The sequence below is a fragment of the Sminthopsis crassicaudata genome, chromosome 3 (assembly GCF_048593235.1).
Source record: "Sminthopsis crassicaudata isolate SCR6 chromosome 3, ASM4859323v1, whole genome shotgun sequence".
In the NCBI taxonomy this organism is placed as follows: Eukaryota; Metazoa; Chordata; class Mammalia; order Dasyuromorphia; family Dasyuridae; genus Sminthopsis; species Sminthopsis crassicaudata.
Genome location: NC_133619.1, coordinates 454,084,639 through 454,103,947, shown reverse-complemented (window position 1 = coordinate 454,103,947; position 19,309 = coordinate 454,084,639). Strand labels below are relative to the sequence as shown.

At 32.2% G+C, this 19,309-nt stretch overlaps 1 protein-coding gene across 8 annotated transcripts in view; it reads left to right on the top strand.

Moving 5' to 3' along the window:
- The window catches only part of SLC4A10 (solute carrier family 4 member 10), a 357,517-nt gene that overhangs the window by 263,172 nt on the left and 75,036 nt on the right, over positions 1-19,309 (top strand). For 4 of the 8 annotated variants that reach the window (XM_074303276.1, XM_074303275.1, XM_074303274.1 and 1 more), the window contains exons 8-10: positions 714-803; positions 8,305-8,462; positions 12,557-12,644. In XM_074303276.1, the coding sequence (XP_074159377.1) occupies positions 714-803; positions 8,305-8,462; positions 12,557-12,644 (336 nt within the window). The remainder of the gene's footprint in view (positions 1-713; positions 804-8,304; positions 8,463-12,556; positions 12,645-19,309) is intronic. The other 4 variants (XM_074303280.1, XM_074303281.1, XM_074303279.1 and 1 more) reach the window with 1 other exon arrangement.

The following is a 19,309-nucleotide window of genomic DNA, read 5'->3' as shown; positions in this document are numbered from 1 at the left end:
AATCAAAAAGAAGTGAGTACATGGACTATTTTTCCTATCGGCAAGCCTATGTGCTGGTCTGTGACTGATCAATGAACGTGAAACAAAAGTAGTTTCAACCATGCCTGATAAATGAAAAAAAATTAATATACCCTTGATTATCTTCTTAAATAATTTACAAAACCATGGGTCTAAGAAGTTTTAATAACAATTACCTTAACTAATACATAATAAAAAATGCAATCAGAGTGGAAATGGAAATTATGATTCCAGAAAACCTAAGAAGAAAAATGTTACCCCTCTCCTGTCAAAGAGGTGATGGACTTAATTTGCCGAATATGACTCTCAGTTTTGAACATGGTTTAATATGAAAATCTGTTTAGTTTAGTTTGACTATGTGCTTTTGTTACAAGAGTTTTGTTGGGGGTTTTCCCTCTGGTGGGTAAGGGGAGATGGGAGAGATGGAAAATAAATGCTTGTTAATTGGAAAAATGAACTTGAAATTGAAAAAGAAATGGGGGAAGGGTAGGGGAAAGGGATGAAGTAAGGAAACTCATTTAACTCAAGTTTTTAACAAGACTAATCCTGAGCTGCTTTATGGAATCTGGAATCTGTCTGCTAACCAGCCTAACTGATCCAGGTCTAGTTCCAAGCATATATGTTCCTTCTGTTTCCTGGCTGAGCATCCACAACAGCATATTACACCAGCTGAAGTCTGTTAATTGTGTGTGCAGGGACTGGGAGGCCAGCAAAAAGGGCATAATAGTCCATGTGGGATGAAACAAAAGCTTGAAAAAGGACCTCCACATCAGCAAGAGAGAGAGGTGAGGGTGTACTCTGGATCCATTTCTACAGTAGTTAAAAGCATATTTCACCATATGGAGACACATGGTTCTAAAGTTAGGCTAGTATAAATTTATTCCATCCATCAACTTTTTTTTAAGCTCTTTTTAAGACATTTTGCATCTTCATTCATCTGACAGCTGGAATAGAGTTACTGTCTCAAATAGGCATACACAGAATTCAAATAACATTCTTGGTACCTGAAACAATAGTGTATGAGGATAATGGTACTAACTGTTTTACTTTATAAAGACTTTCACAGTATATCAAGGTCACATTTATTTTTAAAAAAAAAAAAACTAGTGCATAATACAATAAACCAACTTGCTCTGCCTTCCCAAGAAATCGGCTACTTTTAATTTTTTTTTTACTTTTGTAACCCTATGTCCTTGTCTTCGAGCATCTTTTTTTTTTCCTTAAAAAAAATCTATCATGTCCTTATTTGGAAAAAAAAAACTTTCACATTGAAAAAAAATCTTTTGATAGTAAATTAGAAAGATTTGTATCACCTTTGTAACCTTATGTATTGTTAAGAAGTTGTAGTTAGATAAATATAAAAAGCAGACCTATTTTCCATTAACCTTTTCCATATATATGTATTTATATTAATGTTTCTTAGAAAATCCATTTTTTCAATGATCTTTCCCGTTTTTAAAAGGTATGATTTAAGTGGTTAAAGTCAAAGTTAAATAATTAATTTTAAAAAAATATTCTATATACATGTCAACCAAGTTGCAGGTCTAAACCTCTTGTTTTTCTGCCCAACTGAAAAGATTTTTGATTAAAACTTCTATGAGATTCTATCTTATTTACATCTTTATGAAGAAGGAACCTCAAAAATATTAAAAATACTGTTTTTGCTTTTTAACCAGAAAAAATAGACGGCAAAGGCCCTCACTTCAAAAATGCCTACCACCTATTACAATATGATTTATTTCTAGTTTCTTTGGTTCTTTATAAAAATTCAGTCTTGTTAAGATTATTAAAAGTTCTGATAATTTCTCAATGATGTTATCAATTTACTTGGAAATTCTTAATATTTTAGTTCATTGTATATTAATATGAAATTCCTCCACAGAGCTTGTATTTGTAGCTCCAAAACTTATGAAAACTATAGTTTCTCTTTCAAGTCTTATAAAAATAAACTAGATTACATAACTTCTCATATTATCTGCCCATGTTGCTTATTTATATGATTTTTGGCATTGCAATTGAGAATATAATTTGTGTAATTTATAATATCGTAGAAAACAGAATCTTACCTGTCCATATAAGTGTGATCTTTTAAAATGCATGTTAAAAATATTGAATTTCTTTTTTCCCCAAAATCAACACTTAGTGAATAAAATTCCCACATTTTTCAACCACCATTAGTTTTTTTCTCCTTTGTAGTAACCTCCAATGGCCCTAAATATTGGGTTTCTACAGGCACACAAGATATCATCAGTCTGCATTAAAGCATCTAATTTTAAAAAATGATTTTTAATGACCTAATATTAAAGGTGGAAAGCACTTCAAATATCATCTAGTCTTTCAACTTCATTTTACAGGGGAGGAAACTGAAGCCCAAAGAGTGAAGAGACTTGCTAAGTGCTGTACATCAAATTAATGGCAGAGCTGAGAGTAGAACCCTTACAGACCCTTTTAGTTTCTGGTTGGGGTCTTTTCTAATATATGTTATTATCACAAAAAGTTAAAAAAAAAACTTTCGCTTTTCCCTATTCCCTCTGAAATGAACACTAAGGATTTAGAACTTTTCCTTACAATTTTCTGAACATTTTCTCTACCACACCAAAGTACAGAGTGTACTCTCAAAAGAATGAATGAGGTCAAGCATGTCAACTAGTATCCCTGTACTTTTAGTTTTACTATTAACCCATTTCCATGATCAGTATGCAAAATGACATAGCCCTAGCCCAGATGAAATCTTTCCCAAACTAATAGAGCATTCTTATCATCTCTGGCCCCAAACTATAGCAAAATATCTGTAGCAAATTCTCCATGTTCTTTAGTCTACATACAGGGTCTAGAAGAGTGAATGTAAATCTTAATTGAGAGGGGAACCAAAGGGGAAAAAAAGCCTATCTTTGTCAAAGACATATCTAGATCAGATGCTAGCAATTAATTATGTATTTTCAGGGCCATACCTGCTTTTGGACCATTCTAGAATAACCTCCAGGATACAACTCAACACTAAATTCTCAAGATTATTTTTAGGCTTTAGCTGTGACACTAGGCAGTCACAGAATTAATTTAAGAACACTTTCTTAAACCAAATTCAGTTCAAAACAGAGTATCATATGCTTTTCCAGGAAGTATAGATATAATTGACTCATTTTTATAATGAAAAAAAAATACCTTCAGAAATGTAGAAGGAAATGATGGACATATGCATTTTTAATATGTGCCTTTAAGAATTAAAATAGGAATCAGTACATGGACCATTCAGTTCTATTCAATTAAGAAAAGATCTATTTAGTATCTACTGGAAACACAAAAATAAGAGAAAGCATCAACCACAGTCCAACAGTCTCTGCTTTATAGGAGAATACATTTTTCAGAAGGAATATGACATCAAAATATATTTTTATATTTTTATATAACTTGTAGGGGAAAACATTAAGAGGTAGAGGTTTAAAGGAAGGACTTCCCCTAGGATATTGTATCAGAACTGAATTTTTAAGGAACTAAATACTATATGTAAATAATAATTTCACATTTATATGTACACTTTGAATACTATAAAACATTTTCCTTCCCTATCTCTGTAATGTTATTTGAAGTATTATATGAAGAAACTTGAGTTCAGATAAGGGAGTAACTTATACAAGATTGCCCAGCTAGTATTTAAACTGGAGGATGATCCCAATCTCCTGAATCCAGACTCAATGCATTTTATTCCTTCTTGCTGTCCCCTTCTCCTGTGATATTTAGCTAAGTGATCTTTAGAGACAGAGTGACAAGGACTGCTTCTAAGTATAAGGAAAGGAAGATCATCAGACAAACTCTTATCCAGGAAGTCTGAGGCTCCATTTTCATTTTAAAAAATAGATTCCAATTGTGTTTTGAATAACCTGAGCCACTATATAGTCTCTTTTCCAGAGTTTTCTATTTTCATTTAAAAAAAGACTTTTCTGGAATTTTAATCCCTTAAGAACCAACCTAGGGAAACACACAAACTCAAACAAAAGAAAATAAAGGAATAAAAATAAGGTTATTCTTCATGCCTAAGTTTCAACAAGTCCTTAGCTTTGCTCAGTTCTGCTACTAATTGCTTTATAATTCTGTGGCAAAATCTGTCCTCAGGTCTTTCTGTTGCTGTTGACCTTTCCTAGATCACTATAGGAACTTGTGATGAGCTCTTTCACATACTTTTTCTGTAGAGATGTGGCTGGGCAGAGATGCATTGCATTTCTCTTTTCACTGTGTACATTCTCCATGTCTTTGTGTTTTGCGAGACGGGGAGAATAATAGCTCCCTTTCTAAGACTGTTTATTGAAATTGATGATAAAAAGATTCAAACCAATAGTGTAGATATAGGAGGTCTCTTTATTATTACAAAATTTGACTATCTACAAATGATAACTTGATTTTCTTACCAGTAGTACACATAGTAGAGAAAAGATAAACACTGAAGTAAAATAGAAAAAAAAAATTTTGTTAAATTCAGTGTATATGTCCTTAAACTACTAATAAAGTAATCATGTTGTCACACACATATAAATTACATACTTACCTGAACATTTGTTTGGATCTATTATCTGATCTATGTGGGTACTCCCTCTAATAGTGAAAATCACAATCTGTCTATGTACTACCATCTTGTGTAATTCCTCTGTAAATACTAAAGAGGATCTGCTCAATCTGTTAAAGGCCTACCTCTTATTCTTTTAATATTTCAGTAATATCAATATGGTGCTTATTTTATACATATCTTATACCATATGACTAGCTCCCTTCCTTTTACAATCCCATATGTCCTTGGTAATGCATTTTAATCCACTTGTATACAATGACCCATGAAAACAACTCTCTTGTCAATTTTCATATTATAAAATTTGCTCAATAAAACTAGATTCCTCTAATTGTTGTTCAGTCGTTTTTCAGTCATGTGTGATTCTAAGACTCCAGTTAAAGTTTGGCAAAGATAATACAGTGGTTGACTATTTTCTCCTTCAATTCATTTTATAGATGAGGAAACTGAGGGAAACAGGATTAAATGATTTGCCCATGATTACACAGCTAGTCTCTAAGGGTGCATTTGACTACAAAAAGATGGCTCTTTCTAACTCCACTTTTCTTTATCCACTGTGCCACTTAGCTGCCCCAGAACCTTATTAGTGTGAATAATAAATACTCTGAAATGGTCATATTATTTGAGTTTGTACTGCATATTGCCACTGGGCTGGAACCAATAACCATATTTAACATACCTGTTGAAGACCTGAACTTAAGAAAGTTAAGGACCATCTCCAGTGATCCTGATCTATATCTTGCCATTGGATCCAAATGACTCTTTAGGGGAAAGTGAGGTAAATGACCTTACACAACCCTCCCTTACTTAAATCCAATCCATTTGCATGTCATAGCATCACCTCCATAATATTATGGTCCTCTTCAAGAACAAAGGGCAAACAATAAAAAACAACTTTGAATAGTACAAATGTGTCATCATTTCAGGGAGATTCATTATTCAATCTAGCTTTGTGATCTAGCTTTAATTTTGGTATTCATCTTGCAGAGCAATCTTTAATTAAAATAAATTATGTTGAAATCCTTGGTATCCTTTCTTTATTCCATAATCCTGAAATATCAAAAAAAGGATAATTTAGGTTTTTTATTTACCTAGACTGGATACATTTATCCTCTCAGACCACAGGGTGACCCAATGCCAGTCTGTGTGCATCCCTTAGCTTTGTTTTTTTAAATATTCCTACTTGACCATATCACTTTCACTTAAGAAAGAACACTTACATTTGATAAAGATCAGCCAAAAAAAAAATAACTTGGCAAATTCTGAATTCCTCAAGTAAAACAATCTTTTGAAATAGAAATTGGAGCTTTTCATTTTAGTTGTCTTACTTGAGTTTATTTTGCTAGCTGTTTATAATATACAATTCTTGGACATATTTTACATTTATTTCTTAATTCAGTGTACTTATAAATAATGAATAGATAGATCTGGAGGACCTCCTCAGTGGGTTTGATTTTCTTTTACCTCCTATCAGCCTTTTTCTTCTTAAAAGATTTTTAAGAATTAAGTTTTTCTGAGAGGCCATAAGAATTTTCTCTTTAACCTGATACTTTCCTCTTCCAGATATGAGCTTTTTATTAGTCACCTGACAGCCATATTTGATGACAGATTCCTCTGTGAAATTATGCTTTCGATGTTTTTTAATTGATAACTTTAAGAAGAGTGTGTAAAGGCTTCACTTATGTTTCTGTATAAATAGAAACTAATTTGCATGCCCATTTAGTCCTCTGTTAAATAACTAGAAAACTCTTCTTTTACGTGATTTAGAGTAGTTATTTTTGGAATTTAAATATTTAATATTTTGACTTTTATTTTCTTTTTGAAACTCAAATAAATACTAAATAGAATTTTCACAGATGAAAATTAAGATTTTCACTGAAATTACTTCTTTATGCCCATACTGTACTTTTTGGCAACCAATTGTACAATTATTCTACATTATTGAGGTTTGTCACATAACAATTGTGTTCTGACATGTTAACACTACATAATTGTTCATTACATCAAGCGAAATATAATTTAGTTTTTTTTTTCCTCAGAAGGACTTCTGATATCTACAATTATTTTTCAGACAATAATTGATATTTGAATAATAATTCTGGTCATATTAATAATTCAAATTATTGTATTTTTAAATGACTGGATTTTTATATTTGGTATTATGAGTTCACCTTTTCTTTAAAAAAATCTGTGTTTATTAGCATTACAATTATTCTTTGGGGGATCTATACTATTCTAGTCTTTCTTTTTTTACCAGTAATTTTCTTCTTAAAATTTTTAACTTCCCTTTGAAAATAAATTTGGGTTCTCTCTTAATTATTCTTAATTTCCAAAATAAACAATATGGTTTTTTTCAAAATTTTTATTAAATATAAACCTCACTCATTGAATTTTATAAAGTCAAAAATACAACATTATGGGCATCCTTGTCCAACCCTTAATATTTGCATAGAAATTGAGCATACAAACACCTAGGGGAAGACCTGCTTACAGAAAATAGCACATTTACCCCAACTGTTTTGGAGATAAGTGCTTTACAAGGTATTCAGCCTAAAACTTTAAGAATGTTCCACTTTAACCTTGAAAAGATTACTCCTAAACCATCCTTCTCACAAAATGGTCTTTATTGCCTGAAAATTCTGCACTGATCTCAGTTGTATTGATTAATGTTCTTCCTTTCCTTCCCTTTCTTCTGTAGTCTTTACCTACTAAGCTAAGAGAATATATTCTATAACACATATACCCATAGTTTCCCCCCAAGGCACAGATATTCATGAAAATCTAAGCAAAGGGGACCAGAAAGAAAGATACGGTGGATTTTATTAAATCAATTTTAGTCTCATTAGCTGGATTCCCCTTGAGCACATGAGTCAGTACTTCTTATAGATATTTACCATCTTTACCTCTTATCAAGCATTTCTTTTTGTTAATTGTTGATTGCAGTCTGTGGTCATTCATTTCACCCATGGATGCTCATATCAGTATTTCAGCTGTAACTTCAGCTCTAAATTTGAATAATTTTATTTGGTTTATTTCTCTTATACCACTTCTAAGCCTTTCAATTAGGAAATATTCCTTGCACATGGTAGGTCCTCAACAAGTGTTTAAAAAATTAATGATAAAGATAAGTTGTCTCAGTCCATTATAGTTAACAAGAATGACACAGAAAAAATAATACCTCCTCAGAGCCTGTGTACTACTTGACTTTTTCAACTTTCATTTCTCACCTGCAAAGAAGGAAAATACATACTGCCATCCATAGTATTGTATGTAATTGGCATATGTTAGATGAAAACATTTTTCAGAAACATATATGTTCTGTATTATATTATATTATGATATTAAATGACCACAAAAAAGTGAGAGAGTAAGAGCATATTTAAGTCCAGAGACAAGGAGCATATAAGTTATTGTCAGAAAATGATTCTTACTTAATTAAATAGTCAAACAATTACGGAAATGGTAAAATAATTGAAAATGAAAAGAAAGTTCTACTTTTTTATAACTAATAGAAAATCTAAAGGATTTAATCCTAAGGACCCTATTTTATACTATGCCTGCTTTTTTAAAGTACTATCATAAAAGGGGAAAATGATTTTTAGTTTTACAAACATTAATTGAGGACCTGAAATGTTCAAGGAACGTTGTGCTATATAGTACACATGACTTATCATACATATTCCTTTTTCTAAAAAAATTAATCATATTTTAAATTTTGGTACTATCAGGTTGATCTACATTTCATGAAAAAGATTCCTCCTGGGGCAGAAGCTTCAAACATCTTAGTGGGTGAACTAGAATTCTTGGATCGAACTGTAGTTGCATTTGTTAGATTGTCCCCAGCAGTATTGCTTACAGGACTGGCTGAGGTGCCAATTCCAACCAGGTAAAATTTCTCAAAAAGTTATTATTATTTTCTTCATCTGTCTGTTAAGAGAGAAATAACTGAGTGTAATAGAACTTTATCTTAGTGGTATCCTTTTGGAAACCAATGGATAAATTCATTTTTAAAATAACTATTGTTTCTTTCCCCTTTTTTGTTTAAGAATAAGGAAAGCAAGATGTTTGAATATTTCAATGATTCTCTCATATGCAACATTCACCTGAAATCTCTTGCATATCCTGCCAAATAATATCTTTTCCTTCTCATAGACCCTTCTTCCATGAACTGCCAAATATAGTACATGCCCATTTAGGTACACACCTAAATGGTTGAATCTTTAGGTGCTCACATTACAACAAATTGACAAAATCCTTTATTTAACTCTTATAAAAGGAACATTTTTATTTCAACTTATAGATCAAATTGTATAACAAAGAGACATCTCTTCATATGGATTTAGCCAGGATCCAATTTTCCTTAACTTGTGAAGGTGGATCTACCACGGTTAGAACTCTAATATATGTGTCACAGTATAAACACCATTAAAATACCCCTTGAGGAATGATATGAACCACTTGGTTCATTCCTAGGCACAAATGAAGAGATGAAATGAAGAGATCAAAGTTGAGTCTATGCAGATCAATATAATTATTCCAGAAGGAGTTGTGGTTCAATTTCATGAGGTGATTTGTACAGTTGGAGCATGACTGGGAACTTTGAATAACATGAACTGAAACTTAAGAATGAATAGTTTTCTTCCATGAAGAGATTTATGACACAGAAAAGAAAAATCTGTTTTTCAGCATTTCAATTCTGCTCTTGTTGCAATGTTACTTCTGTCCACTTCAACTCCCAACTCTAATGCTGTCACTTGCATGTCATGGCATCACTTCCCTGATATCATGGTCCTCTTCGAGAATGAAGAACAAACAACAACAACAATTCTCTCTACTTAAGAGTTACATCTATAGTTTGAATGGCCAGAATACCATTGCCTCAGGATGAGTAATAATCAAATACCCTTTCTGATGGTGTGTTAGCAATTTATTATTTCTCCAGATATCAAAAGGCCACACTTCTGTACAAATATTGAATATTTAAGTCACTGCATCAGGAAAAAATGAAAGACCTTCTGTCAAAGGGCTACCTTTCAGGCATTTTCAGTATACACACTACTGGTAGCAGCAACCTCTAATTAGGAGCTAAAACCATTCTTCAAACACTGAAGAGCGTAAAGAAAAGAGAGTTCACTAAACTTTGAAAGGAAATTGAAAGGGCTTAATTTTTTCTTGACTCATTTCTCTGCTGGTATCATAGAGCAGAGCCCGTCAGTTTATCATTAAATTTTAAGGAAATATGTATATTGATATTGTTTAAAACTCAGTGGGGTGAAGGGGGAGTTCTGATTCATTACTTAAAAGTTTATGACTAGGGCAGGTTGACCAAATCAAACTGGAATTTAAAATATTTTGTCAGGTCTAATGTTCACATATAAACACTACCAAGCATAACTTGTTCAGAGCCAGGTAGTTATTTAGGATTAACCAAGTTGTCATCTAGGATTCAGATTCTAGACTTCAAATTTCCCTTGCATGAATTAGATTGAATGATATTGGAATGAGAGTAGTTTATTTAGTTGGGCACATAAAAAGAATTTAGTCTTTCAAATGGTAAGAATATACCTCTGTGGCTTAGAAAAATTCTGATGGGCTCTATATTAATATTACTTGCTTAGAGATAGAGATAAGATGAATGTCAGAAGGAAATAAAATTTAGAGAGAAATTTAAAAGTCATAATATACACCAGCATACATTTATAACCTCACTTTGAAAAATATCTAAAGTTTGTGACCTTACTTCAAATAGACAGCAGAAATATGTAGGAAGCAATGTAGTTTTCCACATTAAGAAGAGAAGGGAAAAAAGACTGTACTATTTAGTTAGGCAAGGTGGAAAATAATAGCAAATTTTTTTAGAGGTGTAGAGATAATGAATGGTACAAAGAAAGCCATTCAGGGTTCCTAATTATCTTTTTCTTGGTAGGGCAAAAGGACACACTTTGAAAATAAAGGCAATACAAGTTAAAAATGTCAGAAAATCGTTTTTTACAAGTATATAAAAATAAATAAAAAAGAACTATATAAATAACTTGTGGAATGTGAAACTGAAAAATATCACGAAGTGCATTAGGTTAGTAAGTTTCTCAGAAGAATTCTTATGGATAAAGTGCACATATACAAATTACTACGTAAAATTGTTCCAGGTTTTTGATGGGTTCTTTTAGTCTGTAATAAGTACTTCTACACTTAAATTTACTTAAAATCCAGTATCCACTAGAAAGAAAAAGAGAAAAAAAATTAAAATTAAGGAGAAAAGCAAATGAGACATTGTGAAAAGAACTCTAGATCTGAAATCCAATGCCCTGGATTCAAATACATCTCTTCACATTTACCTGTGACTTTGGGTAAGACAAGATGTACAACCACCTTCAGTGTGACCTTCTTCATTTGTGAAATGAGATTCTACAGGATAACTTCTCAGGTATCTTTCAACTTGAGAGTTATGATCCTACAACTTCAAACTATATAATACATGTAGCATAAATAGCTTCTAAATTTTCTTTTTATATAATAACATGTAGAGTTATGAACAAGTTAAAAAGCTACCACTCTTCAATCTTAAATAACCTTAAATAGGAGAGGGTATCTAGAACCAGAGTGGTATTGAGCTTGTACAACTTCATTTGAAGTATTACATATTTACCTTATGAGAGATAGGATGATTCTGTATCCTCTTCCTAGGTGGAGGACAATATGGAATAGAGTATATAAAGAGCTAATTGGAAACTTTAAGAATTCCATAAACTAAATTAGTGAAAAGAACTAACCAGGATATAAAAGATTAGACATTTAATAAAGTATGAAAATGGATCAAAATATGGGTTAGTTCTGTTCTTCCCCTAACCCACTCTAACTTAGCAAGGGAAATATTTTTGGATCAAGAGCTCTGATTTTTTCCTATCCAGAATTCCCTAGTATTTTCTTAGTACAATTTTGCTACTAAATATACATTTTATATGGGCCTCTCTATTTTTGAAACATAGTTCTCACAAACTTCAATATTCTTCCAGGACCCCTCCCTTTTTCCCATGACTGCCCATTCTATTTTGTATAAAAGTCATTTCATTCCTTTCTTTCACAAAAGTTCACTCCTACTCTCTTTTCTTTTTACACAGTAGTAGTTCTGGAGTATCTTGTGGTCCCAAGGTCCCTGATATGAATTATATATGTTCCATAAGATGACTCAAAAACTAATCTTTTAAGAGGAAAAGAAAAAACAAAACATTGACATCAGAAAGACCATGATATCAATTGGGGAATGGCTGAATAAGTTGTGGCATGTGAAGATAATGGAATATTATTGTTCTATTTTTTAAAAATGATGAACAAGCTGATTTTAGAAAGGCCTGTAAAGATTTACACAAAATGATGCTAAGTGAAACAAGCAGAACTAGGAATATATTATACACAATATATTATACATAACAGCAAGAATGTTCAATGATCAACTATGAAACTCTTGGTTCTTCTCAGTGGTTCAGTGATCCAAAACAATCCCAATAGGCTTTGGACATAAAATGCTATCAGCATCCAGAAAAAGAACTATGGAGATTGAATGTAAATAAACACATACTATGTTCACTTCTGTTTTCTAGGGTTTTTTTTCTCTCCCATGTTTTTTTTCCATTTTGCTTTGATTTTTCTCTCATGATTCATAAAGCAATGTATATTAAAAACAAATAAGTTATAAAAAATAAAATAAAAATTTAAAAAGAAAGACCACGGTAGACCACAAATCATAATGACCCCTTTTATATTACTCCTTTCTCTACTGTCCTCTCTTTCGATTGAAGACTCACCAGAACAATGAAAGTAATCAAAAACATACTATAATTTCTCACTTAAACTTTAAATTGTATGAAAATGAGTGATCCATGTTGATAGCCCTTTCATCACTGATGAATTTAATGATATATGATTCTATAATGCATGAAACAGAATTTTTTCTGATGACATTTTTTCCTGTTTTATTTGCAGATTTTTGTTTATCCTTCTGGGACCACTAGGAAAGGGTCAGCAATACCATGAGATTGGCAGATCAATTGCAACCCTAATGACAGATGAGGTATGTATTCACCTCAATTGGGTAATTTTTGTTCTTTTTGTTTACTTATACTGTCACAACATACACCCCCAACACCTACTTTCCTCATTTTCCTCACTTTGTGGAATAGATGTGTTTTTGTAAATATGGGAAGCTATCAGATTTTCAGATATCAAGTTATATTTTTCCACTGATACTCCATAAAATTTCCCAAGAATAAAGTGTTATCTCTCGATGAAAATTATAAAATTTACATCAAGGGATACATCAAATTTTTTAAATCACATATGTAAAGAATAACAATTTTGTTAATTATAATAACAATCTTCAAGTTACATGACATTATCAAAATAGTGTTAAAAACAACGTTAGCTTAATTTTATAAACCATGTAGCACACAAAAAATCACTGCCTCTATCAACCAGCCCTCCATAAAAGGGAATAGGATAGTTGGATACTATTACCAAAGGATACTAACACTGTAGTCTAACATGTAAGCTTGCTTGTTTACTTAGACTTGCTTGCTTAGACTATATTTTGGATATTTTTGTAGCAATGAATAGGTTACTTTAAGTTTCTAGAAGTAGAACTATGTGTCAAAAATAGATGAGGTAAAAATTTATAACAAATAAACAAATTGGGAAGTATTGTTCCTAGGAATACACATTAATATGTGAATGAAGAAACATAATCACTCAAATTCATGGCTGATGAAACTTTAAGATTTTATATGGAAGGTCATGCAACATGCATATTGAATCAGTTTCTTGCTTTTAAAGTTTGACTTTCTGGACATAAAGTTCCATTTTAATAACAGATCATCCTATGTAAAAACTATGAGACTTTTTCAATTTATATTAGATGGTTGTCTGTGGTTAATTTAAAAAGTATGTATGGAAATCCATTCTAATACTAATTTAAGATGTATATATGGCCTTAAAATAGTGTGATTCAGACAAATGCTTTTCTGCCAGGTTTAAAAGGAACTGTTTCACTATGTCGCTATTGTCTCCTGAATAGTATCAAAAGTTTTGGATTATGTCTGGTTGGGGGAAGGGGAATAACAGAGAGTAATACAGGTATCTCCCTATGGGCAACACAAAGGGCTTGTTGTTTGGAGTATCTATTGAGCAAAGCAGCTGATGGTACAAACATTTCCATGCTCCATATTTAGGAGTAGCAGGGAGAAGGAAATGCTGTGGGAGGCAATGACCAGCTATGATCTGGAATATAGAGTGAATAGTAGAAAATATATACTTAAGTATACACAGGGGAATTCTTGACTTAGAGTTCATGAACTTTTAAATATATGTGTTTGTGTGTGTGTATGTGTATGTGTACATATATACACACACATGCATATATGACTATGTGTATGTATGTGTGTATACATTAATAAGTGTATCCAATATAACTGACTTCCTTTGAAATGTGATGTATTTTATTTCATGCATTTAAAAACATTCTGCAAAAGGGACTTCACCAAATGCCAAAGAGAAAAAATTAAGAAACCCTAATATAGAAAGACTATTGGGTCAAAGTAAGAGGAGTGACTATTAGGAAAGAGAAAAAGAAATTGGGAGAAAGCTCTGGCTTCAATGCCTAAGGTGTTGATCCTCAGCTCTTTCTGAATGTTAGAATGCTAAGGTGATAATCACAGATACGTAAGTGCCATCTAGTGGCAAATTTCATAAACTGAAAATTCACAAATTGATAGAGTACTAGATTTTATAATAATATTGTTCTTTTTCGTTTAAAGCTCTAGATGGTTTAGTTTGGGATTTTTAAAAAATAGATTAGGTGCTTTATGTTATATGGGCTTTTACAACATGTGCTATATGTTTCCTCACAATCCTGTGCAAATATTTTACAGATAAAGAAACCAAGGCACTTGAAAGTTAAATACCTCGCCTTTGATCACACTAATAAATGTTAGGGACTAAATTTGAATCCAGGTCTCATTTGACTCCTAGCCTCTTTTCACAGAATATCCTGCCTCATTATACTTTTCCAACATGCCAAAGATCAGAGAGCAAGTAAGTGGTAGAGTCTTGACTTAAAATCCAGTTCTGACCCCAAGTTTAGTGCTCTTTTCATAAACAGATCAAATTTATAAATCTATGTAGAAAGAAAGCAATATATCATACTTATAGATGCAAAACACTGAAATAATTTACACCTTTCTTTGAATTATATTATTTCCCTATAATGTGTATCTGCAAATAGTCACCCATCCTTTAAAAAAAAGTTTCCATAACATGCTTCATAAGAAGATCACAATTTTATCCATTCAAAATGCAATTAATCCCCATAAGTCTTTTATTTAATCAGGTTTAAGTGCCCATTGCTTTTTTGAATATAGAATGGACAGATGGAAGAAAAGAACTATTTTTAAATTTTTTCATGATAATTAAATTATAGCAATTTAATGTAGGCTTAATGTAAATGAAATATCAACCTTGATCATGCAGAGTTTTCATTTTAAAAAATCAGTGATTTCACCCATGTGGATATTCCTTCTACAAATATAGATTATAACCTTAGTATATGGTTTCATGAGTAGATGACTCACCAAAGTCTAATTACCTGGTAACCAACATTCTAATAATGACCTTCTTATACCTTGACTGGAATGGGATGATAAATACACAATGAATGCTTGATGATTTTACAACTTTCTAGGATATGCTAGAATCCATGACCTGTTAACAAATCTTTTAGGAATCCAGAATCACTTTCCTGCTACCATGAGGTAGCAAAGTTGAACTTTTTAGAAAGTATAAATTATTATATTCTTTGACTTTTCCTTTTATAGAATAAATAAAATTGAGGTAGAGGAATTTCTGCTATTTTCCACAAGGAAAAGAATATAAATTGCTTTTTCATTTGGAATTCTCTAACTTACTTGGGAAACTCTGAGATTACTTCTCTTAAGGCAGAATCCATATGTACTTGTGGAAATAATATATTTAATATTAAAGCTGTCTAGTAACATATTCTTTTAGAAATCAAAATTAGCAATAATTTGGCAATCAGCAAAGTAATTTGTTATTATAAGAGTATAAGAAATTATTCATCAGAAAGGAAACTCAAAATATAGAAGGTTAAGGTACAATGACTAATTGAGTATTTATAGAAAATTCCCTAGGTTTGGTTGTTGATAGGAAAGGTTATATGCTACATATAGACATACATATGCATATACATACTATCTATATTTTTATAAATATAAATGTTATACATATATTTGCATATATGTATAATACTGTATGAAAATCCTACTGAATTCTGGAACTACAGAGCTCAATGTATAGGGGTAATTTTTTTAACTCATGATTCCATCCAATACATTCTCCGCACACAAATTTATTAGGAACTATAAAACTAAATAGCAAATCATCTTATTAAGACCAAGTAAGTGAATATATAAGAATCTTGTGATTTTTGCATGGGTAAAAAAACTCTTTCAGATGCCTTATTATGGTGTGAAGACAGGCTCTTAAAAGTCTATGCCAATAAAATGCAAAATATGGCAAATTCTACCATGCTAGAAAGACTTTAAGTACAGTCCCAGGAACAAAGGATATCTACTTTCTAAGGAAGAATATAGTTACAGATGAAGAAGTTCATCCCATAAGTCTAGTCACTTGATGATAAGCTTTCTTGACCACAGCAAATCATGAAACAAAAAAAAAATACAAAATGAACCTTAGTTTTAAGGGTCCTTTTCACTTCAGCAATGATTGTAACAGAATGGTTGGAAAACAGATAAAGAAGACTAAATATCACAGTTTTTAGACCATTTATAAGTATTTTTTTGCTGAGGCAATTAGGGTTAAGTGACTTGCCCAGGGTCACACAGCTAGGAAGTATTAAGTATCTGAGACCATATTTGAACTCAGGTCCTCCTGACTTCAGGGCTGATGCTCTATCCACTGCATAACCTAGCTGCCCCACCATTTATAAGTATTAGCTTAGCTATTGATACTCTATATGTGATATCATTGTATTATGACTCACAGGTGGATATGATACTAGAAAAAAACTAATTTTGTATTGACATTCTTAATATAAAAGAAGCCCAAGGTGAGGGAGGGGAACATTGCACCTAAATAATGACTTATGGTTTCCCTTTAGGGAGGCATGAAGAATGTTTCCCAATGATTGTCAAAGATGTGATGACTTAGAATGCAAAATGATTTGATTGAGAATTTGATTTTCATGACTATTTGCATGTTTTTTTCTTCTTCAGTAGGAGAGATAAAAGGAGGGAGAGGAAATAAATGCTTATTAATTGAAATGAAAAGAACAGAATGCTAATGTTTCATTCTACATATTGATTTCTACAAGGCTAGCATCCAAATCTCAACATTGATCAAAAAGGATCCTGGTAGGGAAAGTCCATATGGAAACCTTTTCCCACAGTACCTAAAACAAATATTCTCTGATTCCTATTTACAGTATTACATACTATTACAGTATTACATTGCTAAGAAAAGCAATGGTTTAGATTGCCCTAGAAGAAGCATAATAGTGGAAGTAGGAAGATGAAAGTCCACTGTAACCTGTCCTAGTCTAATCACATTTAGAGCATTAAATTTGGTTTTTGGTGCTGCATGTTAGAAAAATCATTATTCAGTTGGACAATATCAAAAGAAAGATATCCAGAAAAATGAAGGACCTAAAGTTTATGTCATATGATTATCAGTTGAAGGTATTATGTATATTTTGACTATAGAAAAGACAGAAAGAACATGCTAGCTTTTTAAAAGTACTTAAATGACTGTTATATTGTAGATGAATCAGTTATCTTATGCCTGAACTCAAAGGGAAAAAGCAGGGTATATTTAGATATTACAAAGAAGCAAATCCAGGCTTGATCTAAGGAGGAAACAATTCTCAATCATTAATAGCTATCCAAAAGTGCAACAGATTGAGAGAGAATAGACTTCTATCTCACAAGAGATTTTTAGTAAAGGCCAAATGACCACTTGTCAAAAAGAAAATGAAGGAGACAGTAGATGATTTTTGAGGTCCTTTTTAGCCTCTAAGATTCTATGATTTTGGTTTATTAGGCCTATGTAAAAATCTGGTATGCCATATAAAATGTTCCATCTTCACCATGATATGTCATCCTATGTCCTTCTAGATATAAGAAATCTATTTATTCCAGAGGCAAATAAGACCTTTACTCTCTAAATAAGTAGTATTAATCAGTAGTGCCGATCTTTGAACACGCTAAGCAATGGTACAAGTTTCTTTTCTACGTTTGCTTTATTCTAAGGTCAATAGAATCGTTTCTATGCCAAATTCAGAGGTTTTTTCTTGGTTTAATTGCACTATTCATCATTGCCTGATTTCATGACCATGAATTGCAGACTTTGTGGAGTAAGTAATAACTTTTCCTATATCTTGTTGTAGATTACTTGTAATCTGCTCTAACTCCATTATCTGCCACTACCTCAATAGCAGAGTGTCCTCTGGGAATATAAATTCAAGCTCCAAAAGCTGCACATCTTTTCTTAGCTTAGTACTTCTTACACACCTTCATCCAATTAGGGCAAGTAGTATTAGTCTAATGCTATTGCATTTATTTCTATTGATGATATTCCCTGAAGCATGTTAAAAGATATCATATGTGCTTATGACTGTTGAATCTTGTCTTGAATTAGTCTATATTTTGGTTTCTGGGCAAATTCAGTCAAGTGGGGCAGGGCATTCAGTCAAAGGAATAGAAGAGTTATGGAGACCAAGGTTTTTAAAGGGGACAAGTTTGGGGCAGAGAAAAAACAAAAAACAAAACAAAACAAAACATATGTTTGGAAGTTCCTGGAGGAAAAAAAAAAGAGCAACCTAGAATTTTGTAACAGACAGAAACAAGGATCTGCCCAGATAGAATAAACTTTTAAAAAGGAGAAATGTTTGAGTGATAGTGACAGAGAGAAAGTCCTAATGTGGAATAGAGACAGAATGCCACCTCTTTTCTTGGCCTTTCTCAGAATATGAGAGAAAGGAGTATTCAGCCTTGTGGAGGGTATACGCATATGCAACGTCTTTAGGATAAAACTAGGTTTCAATGAGTAACAGAAGAATAAATGTGAAAGAACAAGATTTAGGACAAAGAGGGATTTGTTTATATTAGAGAAAACTTCCAGACGGCAGAGAACTAGGAAATGTTAAAGCTAAATTGGGTAGAGATGAGAGTGTGGTAAAAAGTAGCATGTGACATGTGTTTAGGTTTGAGGATAAAGCAAGAAAGCTGGGCATTCACAGTCCTACCAAAGTTACAGAGGAAAGGGGGGAGTCCATTCTCTTCTCTCTGGCCAGTGATTTCTCTCACAATGAAGAAGCCTTCACTCAAATCAGTATATTTATTTTCAATTTTGTTATCAAATAGCTTTTTAATCTCATCCAAGTAGTTAAGAAAAGGATCACTAAGGTATCTAGGACAGATTGAAACTTAACCTCCCAATGAATGGTTTTCTCCTATTACTTTGAGATGAAGTAAGTACATAACAGGATCCATTCACCTCTTCTTTGCCCTAGGGCATAAGCATAGCCTTCCCACTCCCATCACTTCCCACTGAGTCTCTCTCAGGAAGAGAAGATGACACACATCAATTTCCATTTCTTTTTGCAAGTCCTGTCATGCCTCTTGTAAGGAATGCCAAATCATGAAAATCACT